Source organism: Staurois parvus, unplaced genomic scaffold (assembly GCF_062004578.1).
Source record: "Staurois parvus isolate SC_StPar_1 unplaced genomic scaffold, SC_StPar_1.0 ptg000057l, whole genome shotgun sequence".
Lineage (NCBI taxonomy): Eukaryota > Metazoa > Chordata > Amphibia > Anura > Ranidae > Staurois > Staurois parvus.
Window position 1 is genome coordinate 4,389,943 of NW_028317853.1, and position 16,902 is coordinate 4,406,844.

General features: G+C 40.8%; 1 protein-coding gene across 7 annotated transcripts in view; it reads right to left on the reverse strand.

Annotated features, from left to right (window-relative positions):
- Positions 1 to 16,902, reverse strand: part of RERE (arginine-glutamic acid dipeptide repeats) — a 311,259-nt gene that overhangs the window by 11,966 nt on the left and 282,391 nt on the right. For 6 of the 7 annotated variants that reach the window (XM_089668426.1, XM_089668425.1, XM_089668423.1 and 3 more), the window contains 8 exons: positions 16,250 to 16,342; positions 15,942 to 16,141; positions 12,648 to 12,809; positions 12,378 to 12,491; positions 10,131 to 11,497; positions 7,817 to 8,039; positions 6,690 to 7,407; positions 4,701 to 4,772 (listed from right to left, as the gene is read on the reverse strand). In XM_089668426.1, coding sequence (XP_089524552.1) covers positions 4,701 to 4,772; positions 6,690 to 7,407; positions 7,817 to 8,039; positions 10,131 to 11,497; positions 12,378 to 12,491; positions 12,648 to 12,809; positions 15,942 to 16,141; positions 16,250 to 16,342 — 2,949 coding nt within the window. The remainder of the gene's footprint in view (positions 1 to 4,700; positions 4,773 to 6,689; positions 7,408 to 7,816; positions 8,040 to 10,130; positions 11,498 to 12,377; positions 12,492 to 12,647; positions 12,810 to 15,941; positions 16,142 to 16,249; positions 16,343 to 16,902) is intronic. The other variant, XM_089668427.1, reaches the window with a different exon arrangement.

The following is a 16,902-nucleotide window of genomic DNA, read 5'->3' on the forward strand; positions in this document are numbered from 1 at the left end:
GTACTACACTATACACATCCTACTAATAAAATAAGCACGTGGAATGTAATTATACAACGTCCTGTGTACATGAGCCCTTAAAAAGATCCCAGGCTGAATATTTCTTATAGGTGAGAAGTGTTACTTCTTCATGAGATAAACCACTAATGCACACAACTCTAAAACTGCAGAACATGTCCAACTATAAAACAGCAGCCAGATTGCAACCAAATCCAGTTATCTGAAGTGTTCTACATTTTGAGCGACTGAAGCACTGTACCTGATTAGCATTATGTACATGATCAACACCATTCCAAGCAATGCAAGCAAACCTGAACTAATAAAGCGTTGTTCTTATTAGCCAGGGCAGATCCAACAATTCTTAACTTAAAAATCCGGTAACTCCATTCAGGGAAGAACAGTGATCAATTTTATCATTCACTAAATAACCATTAAGGTTAGACATTACTAGTCCTAAATTTGGGAATTTGACATCCATGTGCTTTTTTTTTTTTTTTTTTTTAAAGAAGCATATAATGTGTATTGTTCTGTATCTCAGTGTTAAGCTAGCCCTATACATTTTTTATTCCTGTTCAGCTGATTTTTTCATCAGTGCTACAAAGCGCAGATGGATGGATCTAACACTGGGGCAATTGAGTTTTGACACCCGGCTGCACCAGTTGTCAAAATATCTGAACAGTCTGATTGGATGCAGGCACTATTTGACTGATAGTTTTCAGCATGGCACTTTTGTTTTTTCAGTTGTGAGACACTGTCCTAGAACTTGCCCAAATTGGTATGGCTAGCTTAAACCCTACTGCTCATTATCAGTATTAATGTGAAAGGAGAAAAGATGCTGGACTACACACTGGAGAACAGGTAGTACTCATAACCATGGCCTAACTATAAAAATGATATCATATTCAGGAACTGTACCTATACATAAACACAAACCTTGATTAGAAAGACTGGAAGATTTGGACAATTTTTTCCGAAATGCTGGGTACACGTATGCGAATTCTAAATAAGGGCGAAACAATTAGGTAAACTTTAAACCAATTTGTTTAGAATGTTCATTTATTGAAACATTAATCAGCAAAAATAACGCAGTTGTTGAAGCTGGCATTTTTGAAGAGCAACATACTTCTTTCAGTTCCTCAACTTCCTAGGTACTGAAAGAAGGCTAAGGGCGACAACTCTGAATGCTTGACCCTTAAAAAGTCAGCTTTCATGTACCTCATCACTTTTAAAACTTAAAGCCTGTGTACTGTGGACCTGAATTCAAAAAGTAAAGATTTGCCATCTAATAGAGAAGAGCTAGAAATATTAATCTGGCCTAAACAGTATCTTGAAAATGTATATTTTGTCTAATTCCTCCAGAAAAATAGCACTCCTGCTCTTTGAGTTTCAATCTGTATATTTGCAATGTTAGATCTAAGGTGCTGCGCTAGTCTTAAGATTTAAGTGAAAAGCTAGCCCCAAAACTTTAGTGAAATTTAGTGATGTCACTACCATGCAGCTCATGGTTTTCCTTGCTGGACATGAAGCTCTACCTGAGGACATGCAATGCATGGATTTCCTTGCTACAGTTATTCCATGAATCTGCACTTCTTTTACATCTATGGCTATTTGAATAGTTGACCACTAGTCAACAAGGTAAGCTCTGACATGAAGAAGCAATGATTTGCCCGTCTACCAAGATGCCCACCTCTGTACATATACACATGCAGAACAAGGCTTGTAAGTCTGTAATGGGGAAAGGATCAGGTGCAAGAAACCTATAGGCAAAATGTATTAGTTCTTTGTCCTTGGCTTGCCTTTTTGGGTACAGCTTCCACAGTTAAGGTTCGCTTTAAGAACATAGAATACAAGATGCAAGATTTATCAGCCAGAAAAGCCATTTACGTGATCCAGTCTCGTTTTGTCATGAGGGCCGAACTTTCCCTGCCTTCATGCATAATGGTCATTGGTAGGTCTTCGGTAAGTAAAGCCTTGGTAATAACACTAAATCACTAAAGAGACACTGCTGCTAACAAAGGTAATTCTTGGAAAAGGCCTTCTTGTGGTGTCTGTGGGCAAAACATTTTTGAAGTCTCTCCCATGTAAGATTTCACGGAGCTATACAGGGTTCCTACAAAATGTAATCACGATATGAAGGTAACTACAGTGGAGTAAATAATTATTTGATCTCCTGTAGATTTTGTAAGTTTGCCCGCTTACAAAGAAATGAAGGGTCTATCATTTTTATCATAGGTGCATTTTAAATGATAGCGGCAGAAAATCAATCTAAAATCCATAAATAACACATGGATTCAAATGTTATAAATGGAGTTGCAGTTCAGTGATTAAAAGAAGTATGTGATCCCCTACCAACCAACAATAATTCTGGCTCCCACAGACTGGCTATATGCTCATGTGGCACACAGATTGATCCTGTCAATTTAAGAAGAGGCTCCTAACGACAACTCGTTGTGTGAATAAGACACCTGTTCACAGAATCTCTTCCATTCAAACCTCACCTCCATGGGCAAGACCAAAGAGCTGTCAAAGGAAGTCAGGGACAAGATTGTAGAGCTGCACAAGGCTGGAATGGGCTACAAGACCATCAGCAAGAAGCTTGATGAGAAGGAGACAACTGTTAGAGCGAATATTTGCAAATGGAAGAAATAGAAAATAACCATCAATCTCCCTCGGTCTGGAGCTCCATGCAAGGATGATCATGAGAAAAGTGAGGATGAAACTAGAACTACACAGGAGGAGCTTGTGAATGATTTAAGGCAGCTGGGACCACAGTCACCAAACAAACCATTGGTAACACAATAAGCCGCCATGGATTGAAATCCTGCAGTGCCCGCAAGGTCCCCTCCTCAAGAAGGCACATGTACAGGCCCTTTTGAAGTTTGCCAATGAACATCTAAATGATTCAGAGGATTGGGAGAAAGTGCTGTGGTAATATGAGATCAAAATTGAGCTCTTTGGTATTATTTCGACTCACCGTGTTTGGAGGGGGAAAAATGTGGCCTATGAGCTTAAGAACACCGTCCCTACAGCCAAGCACGGAGGTGGACACATTATGCTTTCGGGCTGTTTCTCTGCTAAAGGTATCGGCCGACTTTGCCGCACTGAGGGGCCAATGGACAGGGCCATGTAGTGTACAGTCTTGCATGAGAACCTTCTTCCCTCAGCCAGAACACTGAAGATGGGTCATGGATGGGTCTTCCAGCATGACAATAACCCAAAACATACTGCCCAGGCAACAAAGGAGTGGCTCAAAAAGCACATTAAGGTCATGGAATGGCCTAGCCAGTCTCCATACCTTAATCCTGTAGAAAATTTATGGAGGGAACTGAAACTTCAAGTTGCCAAGCAACAGCCAAGAAACCTTACACGTTTAGAGAAAATCTGTAAAGAAGAGTAGACCAAAATCCCTCCTGAGGTGTGTGCAAACCTGGTAACCAACTACAAGAAACATTTTTTCTCTGTTCTTGCCAACAAGGGTTTCTCCACCAAGTACTAAGTCTTGTTTTGCTTGGGGATCAAATACTTATTTTACTCACTGAACAGCAACTCAATTTATAACATTTTTATCATGCGTTTTTTTCCTGGATTTTTGGTTTATATTCGGTCTCTACCATTTAAAGTACACCTATGATAAAAAATTATAGAGCCTTCATTTCTTTGTAAGTGGGCAAACTTACAAAATCTGCAGGGGATCAAATATTTATTTGCCCACTGTACAACTATTTAATTTGGTCTGTACACATGGTCAAACCTCTATTAAATACAAAACTTAGGTGCGGGGTCCTTTTCTCCAGACTTGGGGGTCCATATTGTTATTTAGAGTTCGGCTGATGCAATTACATCAGTGTCACTTTCTGCACCTGTACACTGTGAAGGCCTCTGTGGTGACATGCAGCACTTGGGAGTGCATGCAATCTTCTGGGTTGAGTCAGACTGAATGTCATTCAAATTGAAAGACTGAGTGGTAAAGAAGTACTGCAGAGATTTTATTCAACAGGTTGGGGGACCCCTGTGTGCAATTATAATTTAGCCTGAGGTTGGGCTTTAAAGAACAGATGTTTGACATCCTATTGTGGGCAGGAAAATAAAAGCCACCAACCAGTTGTCAGTAATTTAAATGTTTTTTATATAAACCAGGGTTTATTTAGGGTTGTTTACTGAACACCAACCGAGCACACCAGAAGAGCAACCATTTGATTACCACACCACTAGAAAGACAACAAATGCACATAATTCACATTTGTTAGTTTCATAAGCGTGCAAATGATTCAGTAATAGTGATGCATTAAAGTCACCACATAAAAAAAATGTTTAAAGTACCTAAAAATGTATAAAGTCTTCATAAAGTTAATGGGATTATTTGGCATTTTTGTTATTAAACCCTTTATATATTATGCACTACAGAAGACAGGCCATCTATTGGAAGGCTGTTTATGATAATTTTATGATTTTTCCCCTCTCTTTGCCCCATAAGCAGCAGTATCCAAAACTGGAAAAAAAAAACAAGACCTGTCTCCAAGTTTGGAGTTACCGGATTAGCTAAAGCTTAAAATCTTGACACCAAAACCCAACACAGCTAAATATATACAATAACTAATATATTTTTTTAAAATCTGGGGCTCGCTTCTCTTTTTGGACGATAATCCCGGTCTCCCGAGTCCTTCTTCTCCCTCTTTTTTAAAATGGTTGCATTTATTTACCAGGAAAGTGGACTGGAACACATGTCCCGTTTTCAGCCACGCCCGGCCAAGACTTAGAGTTACAGCAGCAGTCTATTGAAAACACATAACATCGTAATATGCCTCCCATCTTTACAACATCACACAGATGTATTACAAATGGATTTTAGATGCTACCAAAATACCAGGCTGATCTGGCCAGGAAGTGAGCTGAGCCACCCTAGGTTTGATCTGTCAGTCTTCTTAACGGCTCATAGCCACAATATTTTTTTGCCAAAGGTCAACAGCCAAGACTTTAGTGCAAACAGATATCAAATAATATTTTGCACAGTGAAGTTTTATGTCCTTGCTGTAGTTAAAAAATCAGGAAATTAGTTCAAATACCTGTTGATTGGGCCTTTATAGTTTTTTGACTAATAAGATACCTGACCTGCAAGAAATTTGCTCATCTACAGTGATGATCAACTATGACAGACGTGATAATGCAGGTGCTGTCCGCCCAAATGGTATAAGGGACATACAGTACAGTATGAGAAAATTTGGTTCATACACATGCCAAATATTGTTGAAAAAAGGTCCAACTTAAGTCTTACAGCAGAAAATCATGCTAGGGCAATTTTACATTGCACCTAATCGATACAAAATTGGTACAAAAAAAGGAAGGTCTCTCCATAGCCGGGAGCAAACAACAAGAGGCCAAAAGTCAATTTCTAGTGCTATCTTAGAAAATAGACAAACCTATGACTTGTGCAACTCTAAATTTGGTGGTAGCAAGATCAGTGTAAATCCTATTGTGCTTGTTGTGTTCCTGGTCTGAGTTTGGGAATATAAGAGAGTACCTTAGCAGTGAGGGAAGGAATATTAATTGCTGTTGATGTTGAGGCTATATTGATAAATCAGCCAAATCACAAGTCAATCATACTGTTCTAGTGGAAAAGGGAAGTTCTCTAACCCAATTCCAATTTGAAAACTAGTTCTATAGTATAAGGAAAAGCTCACAGCACAACAAAGACACACAGAAACTGCCTCACTGGAAAAAACTATTCTGAGCTCCTTGAACTTCCTAAAGGGACAACAATAGAAAACCAGTCCCTGATATCTGACTGCTAGACAAACTATTTAGATTTCTGGCAATGTCAGTGCATGTGGGTCCCCTAACAATGTAACAACCAATATTACAAAAACAGCTACAGATTCAGTGATTAGATGTGTCCAATGTAAGAAAACATTTATAGATGCTGACTCATATAACAGATATGCCATAAGCAAAGAAAATAATCAAATGAAACCACCATACTGCAAAAAAAAAAAAAAAAAAGGACAATAACTTGTTTATATTGTTTTTAAATATATGTAATGCTCTCAAATACCACAATTAGACCAAACAGGAAAAGACAACCCAACTAGAAAATCAATTAAAACTACATGTGTCATGAAAATCTTGCAGAGACAGCCAAGAAATACACTAAGATAGCTTAAAAGAAAAAGGTCTTTAAGGAGTAGTATTAGAGGAGCAGAAACAAGTCCAATTATATCTATAAGCATTTATTTTGTATCATTGCTAACTGAACAAATCTAAGGAGACAGCAGTCATCTCTGTTGAATCCAAGTCACTTTGAAAGGACTGCAGAAATTTTAAAATATTTACTGACAGGTCAGACAAGGAAAGCCAGGACTGTTTTGAAAGGTTCAGCCTGTACTTGGTTGAGAAAGTTTACCTGTTTTTTTTCCCCCATAGCATCCTAAATGAATGGAATAATTAAACAGTGGAGGTCCTGTCTGATTTAACTACATTTATATCTGTCCGTTTACTAGTTACAAGTCAACACCGATTTGGTTGTATTGACAACACATCCATGTATAACTTTCTCCATTCTTCTAGGGTATGTTTTGGAAAATGAGGTAAACTTCCCCACAGATTAAAGTAAAAAGTGCATCTTTTACTAGGACAAGGTTTTCTCATTTTGTGAGATTCCCCGTCTATCTCCCATTACTAATTTGATGACTTACCTTGATGTAATGGGTCCTGCTGATGAAGATGGAGGTGTGAATGTATGTGCGAGTGTTGGTGGTGGTGAGGTGTGACGTTGAACATCTGTAGCCGGGCTAAGGGATCGTTAGTAAGTGATGCCATTCGTTCCGCATGTATTCGTTCGGCTGCCAGTCTCTCAGGATAAGTCATTTCTGGCCGTAGTTGTGGTCCTGCCAGGGCCAGTCTTTCTCTCTCCAAGTGGTTTAAACCAGGATGAAAAGTAGCAAAAGGATGTGGTCCTGCCGTTGGGGGGATGGTAAGGGCACCATGTCTAGCAAAATGTTCCATGGGGTTAGCAGCAGGGTGGAGTTGGTCCAGCTCAGGGGGTTTAACCTCAAAGCCAGGTTTCATCCTCTCCCGTAGCTCCCTCTCCCGGATTTCACGTTCCCTCAGTTCCCGCTCACGCAATTCCCGCTCACGAAGTGTAGGGTCCATATTATACAAGCCTGGCATATGGTAAGCCAATAGAGGGTCATTGGGATTAAGAGGGACAAAGAAAGGATGATTGCGATTGGTGGGTGACATAACGTGCGGTCGAGCATATTCACTTAGTGTACGTAGAGCAGGTGTATCTGGCCCAATATAAGGGGGGACAGCAGCTATGGTTGTTGGTGGAGGCTCAAAGGATGGTCGAATATGAGCTGGGCCTCCGATCTGAGACTCTCCAAGACGACCTTCGTGGGAACTGCAAGCCTTCTGTATGAAAAAATTCAGATAAATGACACAGATGAGAAACCATGAAAATGTACAAGTTAGAAATACAATGTGCTACATTTACATAATTAGTCCTGTCCTAACTTTTTAACTGGGGTGGACAAGCAATAAGTACAGACTCAAATATAAAGTTCTGCTGTGACAGCTGGTGTCTCTGAATTGCTTTTAGGGACCAAAAGCAGTTGAAAACCTACAGATTGGGTCACATAAAAGATATACTGACTCGTTCGGCCACAAACCTGAAAATATAAAGTTATAATGATAATCTATAAGTAAATAAGTGGGTGGGATTACAGGCATTTTAAGACTCATATCCAAAAACAAAAAAAAAAAAAAAGATTTTCTGGATCTTGAAGGCTGAGACTATAAGGATTTCAGAAAGGAGACGTACTGCTGCCCTTTCTGCTTCTCTCTCGCGCTCCCGTTCCCTCTCTTTTTCTTTCTCCTTTTCCTTTTCTCGCTCCCTCTCCTCTCGGACCTTTTGTTCTGCTTCCCTCTTTGCCTTTTCAGCTGCTTCCTCCCTCTTCTTGGCCAGCTTGGAGTCACCCCGTGGGATGAAGTAGAGGTCAGTTCTTGCACATGAGTTGTAACCACGATCCAGATGCTTGTAAAATCTGTGGTAAAACAAATTAATAAACTTTGACAGAGAATAAAAAATATTGATTAAGTATATGGCGGAGCACAGAGATCGTGCGTTTGATAAATATAGATATACAAATATAGATTAACTAATTTGTCCATCCTGCAGTCTTTAGTAAGTATACGGCTTTAAAATATATAAACAGCGCAAAATAGATATTAATAAATAACAAAATATCAAAATTCCATATCACTTAGTGCATATTTGTGTCAAAAAACTCCATAAAGTCCCTTGTGGTGAAAAATAAAGACCTCCAAATGAGATTCCTAGCCTTCCACCTTTCACCCGTGCACACCAACATCAAATGCACTCACCAGATTTAGGTGAATGTAAAGCCTTTGGGAATTTTATAGGGAATCCCACGCCCTCTTTCCATCCACTCAATGTTAGCCTCCCCAGGATAGGATCCTCTTTCAAGTCCTCCCCGTGGCCTCCTCGCTTCCTCCACCGTGTTTTCAGAGAAAAAAACTTACATAGTGTAATATTGCCAAGATCATTCTAATCCTATATTGAACAGACTCCAGGCCACTCACATTTCAATAGATAATAAAAGCACATTTATTGGTCCCAAGACAGCCAGATGATCACAGCCAGCACATCCTCCAGGGTTCCCACATCAATGCAGTCAGATGAGGCAGAGACTTAGCTAATAACCAGCCTAAATCCCGCAAAATGGCCGCTGGAACGCACCGCTCGGCGTGCGCTCCACTTACCGGAAGTGACATTAGACGTACAGCAAATGGACCGGAAATGCGTCAACGCGTTTCGCCCCTCCCATCGGGCGTTCTCAAGACCTTCTCAAGTGTTGAGAACGCCCGATGGGAGGGGCGAAACGCGTTGACGCATTTCCGGTCCATTTGCTGTACGTCTGACGTCACTTCCGGTAAGTGGAGCGCACGCCGAGCGGTGCGTTCCAGCGGCCATTTTGCGAGATTTAGGCTGGTTATTAGCTAAGTCTCTGCCTCATCTGACTGCATTGATGTGGGAACCCTGGAGGATGTGCTGGCTGTGATCATCTGGCTGTCTTGGGACCAATAAATGTGCTTTTATTATCTATTGAAATGTGAGTGGCCTGGAGTCTGTTCAATATAGGATTAGAATGATCTTGGCAATATTACACTATGCAAGTTTTTTTCTCTGAAAATACGGTGGAGGAAGCGAGGAGGCCACGGTGAGGACTTGAAAGAGGATCCTATCCTGGGGAGGCTAACATTGAGTGGATGGAAAGAGGGCGTGGGATTCCCTATAAAATTCCCAAAGGCTTTACATGCACCTAAATCTGGTGAGTGCATTTGATGTTGGTGTGCACGGGTGAAAGGTGGAAGGCTAGGAATCTCATTTGGAGGTCTTTATTTTTCACCACAAGGGACTTTATGGAGTTTTTTGACACAAACATGCACTAAGTGATATGGAATTTTGATATTTTGTCATTTATTAATATCTATTTTGCGCTGTTTATTTATATATTTCACTGTTTGTGTATTCACAATTTTTGTATAGCAGCAATTTAGAAGAGTGATTTAATTAATTTGGATTGGCGCAGGAATATATACTTTTTATTTTTATTTAAGTATACGGCTTTATCTGATAGAACACCTGTATTTCAGTAAACAATGCTGCAAAGGATGAAGGTAGACTCTGTGGCTTGGCCCTTCCATTGCAGGTTTCAGTGTATTATTTTACCATGGGATCAATATCAGGTTGGTGTAGGACAAGAAAAAATGCCAACTGTAATTGGGAACCTTAGAACATTACTGCACATTATACTTATCCACTATGTAACACCTAGCTACATCTTTCACAACATACAGTTTTCTCAAAGACTAAGTGAACATTAAAGAACTTCTTTAGTGACCTTTATTTTTAGCTATGCCTTAATATCATGCATGTAGATGTAGAAATTTGTAAATAAATTATAGCTGTTCATTCGTGAAAGAAATCATTAAAAAAAGTCAAGCAACGCTGCACTACATTCACTTCTGATCAGTGGAAACAAGTTATGATTAGCAACTGGGATGATAAACAAGCAGACATCTTCCATAGAACAAGCATCTTGCAATAGTACCTTGCAGACTGACTGGCATGACTAGGAACATCAACCACAGTGGGTTCTGGTGATGGGCTTCGAGGAGGAAGTGGAGGACTTTCAGGCTCATCAATTTCATCTGGTACCTCTTCTTTGATCTGTATTGGTGGCAGTGGAGGTGGATTGGGAGATGGCGATACCACAGGAATGCAGACACTGGAAGCAGCAGTGGAAGTTGTAACGGGTAAGGGTGTTTGAAGATTTGGAGATGGTGATGGCAAGGATGATGGGGTAGGAGCAGGAGCACAGGTAGGAGGAGTTATAGATGGTGCGCCTCCAGGCACAAATGAATGCTGGGAGAAGGAAGGCTGAGGAGGTAAGGGGTGAAGACCTGACTGAGGGTGCCCCGGTGTTTGGGGAAGACTTTGGCTTTGAGTCAGGACTGGTGGTTGAGCTGCTGTTGCCTGAAGTTGCTGGCTCTGAGGCATAAGCTGCAAAGGAGGTGGATGAGCAGAAGGAGGATGATGGGCAGGTAGTGAACTAAGTGGCTTAAGAGCAGGGGGTGGTGGTAAATTAGAGTTGAGGGAGAAGGGAGATGGCCCTTGTAAGTGGGGAGGATGTTTATGTGTCTGTGCAGGAGTTTGCTGAATAGGGGTGGTGGGAGGAGGTTTGATATGAGGCATGGTAATGGGTGCTTGGGGTAAAGGCTGCTCACGCAAAGGCTGAGGTGGTGTTTGCAGAGCAGGCTGAGGAGCATTTGGTGGTCCCTGAGTACTATGAGGAAAATTATGAGATGGGGTTTGTGGCACTGGAGAGACCTGAGCAGGGCAGGGCTGAGGTGGAGAAGAACCTGGATACTGTAAAATGGGTTGTGGTGGCATGTTATGTGGTAAAGAAGCTAATGGTCCATGATGAGGTGATTGTGGGTGTATTTGAGTAGGGACTGGAGGCTGTGGCTCTCCTTGTGACCCTGCAATAGGTTGTATTGCTGGGTGTGGAGAGGGAAGTCTTTGAGGGTGCAAAACTGGTGCCTGAACAAGTGAGAGAGATGGGGGCTGTGGAGGCTGAATAGGAGGTATTGATGGAGAAGGTGATATCTGGGCAGGAGCAATGCTGTGTGGTGGAGGAGCAATTGCTGGAAGAGGCCCTGGTGAAACAGCAGGAGGGACCATTGCTGGAGTTCCACTTGGAGGTTGCAGCATTTGTTGCTGGGCTGAGGAGTCAGAGTCGCTCTCATTATCTTGGGGACTGGGAATGCTGGGAGATGTGCTGCGATTATCCTGGTCAATGTCTTTAGGATCACTGCTGCCTTCATCATTAACACTTCGGCTGTCGGAGCTTTCACCTTCACCTTCTCCTTCACCCTCCCCTTCTCCTTCTGATGGGGAGTTTGGCCGACTGATCTCCTTTAGAAGACACAATAAGTTAGTCTAGAAGTTTTAAGTTACACATTTATCAAAATGGGAAAGGCTGTCTTGAATGAAAAAATAAACTTTTCAAGATTAAAATCCCTATTACATTTAGCAAGACAGTCTGGTGGTTTATATAAGATTAATATTTTTAACATTTTATTAGATATTAAATCAGTAGTCTGATCTTGGTTGCATGCTAAATCACACAGGCCACTCCCACTTTGAAAGGAGACCTACTCAATTACAATAGTGATCATTGGAGACAGACTTTTCAAATGCTTTCCTTCTGCCTGCAGTCAACGTATGACATGATTTTTCAGGTTTGGACAAAGTCACTTGACTAGAGCTCAGAGACTACGTTTTAATGGTGTATTGTTAACAATATTGTTGCTGCATAGTATAATTTTCTGGAAATAATTCATGAAAACATTTAAAGATACTGATAGAGCACTTTTACAACCTCTTACTGACTTTTAGGTTGATCTCTGAATATGCCTATTAAACACTTGTTCTCAAATGTGATACTCCTGAGACTAGCAGTTATAAGCAGATTAAAGGTGATCATGTGTACTTGGCCTCAGACATACCTGAACACCGAATTATAAAATGCCACTACTGTGCAGGAATATAATACTATCTGGATGTGCCAGGCTGCTCATATCAGAGTTCAAATGTTCAGAGACAGGTCTTGAAAGTTACTGACATACCACAACTACATGTGCAGCTCTAAAACATTATCAATAACACCCAAACATACTTTTGAGTCTCAAATAGAAGAAAATCCATAATTTTTCAATATGTGAGAGGTAACCTCTAAACAGTAGCAGAAAAAGGTAACAATGGTCCCCCTAGTAGAGTTTGAAAGACAACTCACTTGTGTTTTGGATTTCTTTGCTGTGGTTCTGTCAGCCTCCTCTGTGTCAGAAGCAGGTTTTTCTCTCTGACGTTTGGCACTTTTCATTGGGGATGAGGGCTCCTCTTTTATCTTCTGCAGGAAAAAGGTGTTAAGTATTAAAGTGCAGAAGAGAGGCCATATTATACATTGTAAATCTGCTACCATATGGAACAGTAATCTAGAGCCATAGCTCGTCTTTTGAGCAAATTATACTGAACAGCCCTGTCTGACTTGTTAATTGCTACTTGCCTTCGATGGCTTCTTCAGGGACTCTGCTTTGCTGTCATTACTAGATGTGCTGGCAGCACTTGGCGAGTTTCGGCCACTGGAACGAATGTCTTCATTTATGGGGGAAACTCTGCCGTCTGGACTGGCAGTCTGTTTCTTACGTCCACTACGTAACGTAGACATCTATTTGGCAGGAGAAACAATCATATGACACAGATGAATTTGCAATAGTAAAGAGGGAAGCCTTTTGTCTAAGACCCTAACCAAACAAGAAGGAACTAAGCACATTTTTCAACTACCCATTAAAGTGGTTCTAAACCCTTAAGGTTTTTGACCTCAATACATTCTATACATTAATGTGAAAAACCTTCTGTGCTACACAATTGCCCCCAGTCCCCCTTATTCTTACCTTAGCCAATCAAGCGATGTGCATGAGAGCAGCAGCCACTGTCTCCCCTCCTCCCTGGGCAGATTGATAAAAGCAGGGGCACAGCTGCCCGCTCTGTGTCAATGGACACAGACAGCATGGTTCAGGTGTGAGCTCGCACAAGTGCCCCCATGAAAAGCAGCTTTCAATTGGGACACCTGCCAAAGAGGAGAGCCAGCGAGGGACCCCAGAAGAGACGTATTGGGGCTGCTCTGTGCCAAACCACTGCACAGAGCAAGCAAGTATGAAATGCTTGTTATTTTAATTAAAAAAAAAAAAAAAAAAAAAAGCTTTAATGTTGTTTTAATGGACAGATGTATCTATATAGTGTCAATAAATCCACTTAAGCAAGATGGCACTGCTACTCCCCCTGTCCCCTAGCAGCTGCCCCTGGGCACTGGGTCTTTATCTGAATGAGGCCCTAAAACAAGGATCTCAAGTCTTGATATAGGAGGCTGTAGCTCTGGAATTAAGGTATGTGGATAGCTGGGGATGGGTACATAGCTCAGTTAATCTTACAGTGGGTGTCAGTGGATTGAGTGACAGTTGTTTTACCAGTACATCTAGACTTTTACTACTTCACATAAAAAAAAATGATAGTTGAAATATGGCTGTTATGGGTGACGGCTTCAATTGTTTTTATCCTGGTGTTTACAAATGAGTTCCAACATGTGTAAACACCACAGATCTTTGTACAATCCTGAAAATAAAATAAAAAAAAAACTAAAAACACTAAGATGTTTTTTATTTGGTACAAAAATGTTGACTGCCTTCATCTGTGATATAACTCTCAGCTACTTATAAATGTGCAGTATTTGAACTGCACCATGAACACCAAAAAGTAAAGAATAATATAATAATTTTTAAACAGTTTATTTAATTTTTTTTCTCGGTTTAGCCAGCGTTCAGATTAAAAAACAAATGGATTCCTCCAGCCACACAGTGGGACCTCCAATGGTCAGGATCCAAATATCAGTGGCTGCCGTTTCAACAAAAGTTTTCCAGCAAGTCCCTTCAAAAGAAGTTGATCAAACATTTGACCTTTGTCGAGCAGGGATGCCCAACACTGGCAAAAATGCAGCCAGTCCCCACTGAACTGGCCAAATTCGGATCGGTGTATGGCCCAGCTTTAATCTGCAGAGATTTGCATTCATAAGCAGAAGACCCATTTGAATCAAACTCACATATTTAAAAAGAAAATGATATCTCATGATTCTCAATCTCCCATGCCAGTATAGAGAGGTCAAAATGGCACATCTCAGTATGTAAAGAAAATTAAAAAAAAAAAATTAAAAACCAGTCAAGAAGATGTAGAAGTAATATTAAAGGCTTAATTTCTTAAAACAAACATATTATACTTACCTGCTCTGTGTAAGGGTTTTGCACAGAGCAGCCCTGATCCTCATCTTCCTGGGTCCCTGCTGGTGTTCTGGGCTCCTGTCCCCTGCCTAGTGCCTCCATAGCAGGCTGCTTGCTCTGGGGGCACTTGTGCATGCTCACTCCCGAACCCCACTCTGTGTGTCCAGATAAAAAGGAGACAGAGATCCAGGACCCCAGTTGCTCTCGTGCACATTGTTGGGCTCAGGTAAGTATTAAGGGGGCTTCAGGTGGAGCTGCATACTGAAGGTTTTTTTTACCTTTATGCACAAAATACATGAAGGTAAAAAAAAACCTTCAGGCTTTACAACCACTAAGTTTTTATAACCATAGTCAATAGCCTGCCAATAAAATTAAAAACATTTAAAAGGAGCCAGCCACACAACAAAAACGTACTGCGATAAGCAGGACAACTGAATGCCCATAAGATCTCTGAATTAGCACAATGCAAAATTGACTCTTCAAGACATACAATAATGGCTTTAAATTAGGCCCTGTTCACACCGGCATTAGAAACAAGGAATTTGGGGTGCGTTTTTGCTGCTACCTGTATACCTAGTTTAATGATCAATAGAATGCTATCTACAAACTCTTCTGGTACAAGGGTGTTACCACAGAGTAGTGTGCAGAATGGATGTTAGGAAAGTGTAAGGTTAGAATGTAGTGTGAACACATGCCTTAGGCCTTGAGAGAGCTTCAAGGAATCAAATGATTTCCTTTCGCTTTATGTGCACACTGAAAGAATCTTCACATGTATTTTTTTTTTTTTTTAAGTGGCTGGCTGCTACCATTTTTTTTTATTGGAGGTCTGTAGGCTACATATATACTTTGCATATATATTTTTGTTACTTTTTACAATTATGACTTGTTTCATTAAGCCTCTTGCATAGTGCAGCTTTAAAAAAAATGCAGTACAGCGTTTTATGGAGGTAAAATGTAGCCCATTATTTACAATGTGCCTTTGCAAACAGGTGCCGTGTATTCCTCAGTAAAAAATTTTTGGAAAATCTGCATTTTTGGTCAGTAATTTACACTGTCTGCCCGCAAATACGCACATATGCATGCAAATAAGCAGAAAAAGTAAATTTCCAGAATATATTGTGCGTGCAAATGCACATAAGTACGCAAATATGCACATAAGTACGCGTGAATACGTGCAAAACAAGTGCCTGAAATTATATTAAAAAAGTAGATGCTCAAACATCAGTACCGTGTGCAGGAGGCCAAAGATTTTAGCTTTTAGGAAAACATCAGATCCTGGTGCACTACTTTACAGCTAATAAAATGAGTAATAGGTGGCAGCAACCTGCAGCAGCCAATGCAGCTCAGCTCTCATATACCATATGAAACAATTTAAAGCTGCTAAACTGTAACCTATCCTTTTAGGATTAGAATAGTGCGAAACAGAGTGGTTTTGAACACTTCCTAATTACACTATATATGCAGTGCACACAGGTCTAACCTAAACCAAGCATGATCAGTCTGGATGACAACATAAAAAGTTAGCGTACCGAGCCTCTGCTCCTCCGAGTTCTCATGCTATGCTTTCCGTTCAGACCATCTTCTTCCTCCTTGACAGGTTTAAACATAAATGGTGGGGGGTCCACAGGCTTTTCAATAGGGGGTAACTCTCCGTACTTCTTAAAATGAATCCGACAGTCAGTGCAAAGAAGAATGTTTTCCCGACCCCCGTGGTGCCAGTCCTTGGAAGCTGCAGTAAGAGGACATAAGTAGCGTCAGACCAGAATGTAAGCAGCACTTGTTCTGTATATATAAAATTGCCAGACTCTAGCTGAAAAGGTTTAAACAGATTACATACTAGTGCTGAAGCAGTGGCGACAAGCATAACCCTTCAACTCCTGCTCACTGTCCTCACTGTCAAAGTCATCTTCACTGGCTGAGCTCAGGTCCACTAGAGGGGAAAAAAAACACACACAAGGAAAAACCGATAAATGTTTGAATATAAAATTTCCACACAAATCCTGCCTCTGGATTGTATTATGTAGGTATATAAGCATATTGGCAAAAATGGAGATTACTTAGTTTAATGACCAATACAATGCTGTCTACAAACGCATACGGTACAAGGGGGTTACTGCAGGGTAGTGTGTGTGGAATGGATTTTAGAAAAGTGTAAGGTTAGAATGTGGAACATTTACATTTTTCTCTGCACATCTAAATCAGGATGTTGGATAACTGTACAGAAGACAGGTTGCACTGTATTTTTAGATGAAGATAGGATCAAAATATACCTGCTGCTCAAAGTATACCTGATAACTGTATAATATCTATATAAAGCACAGTGACAGCTCATTGTATGCATGCTAATCAGGCCGGCCCTGACACACAGTAAGCTCCCAGACAAGGTGAAAGGAAAACGCCATCTGCTTATCACACCTGTATCTGTCATCCCTCCCCAGCCTCAACTGTCTTTGCCCGGCAGGCAAAGAACAGCCTACTAATTGCTATTAA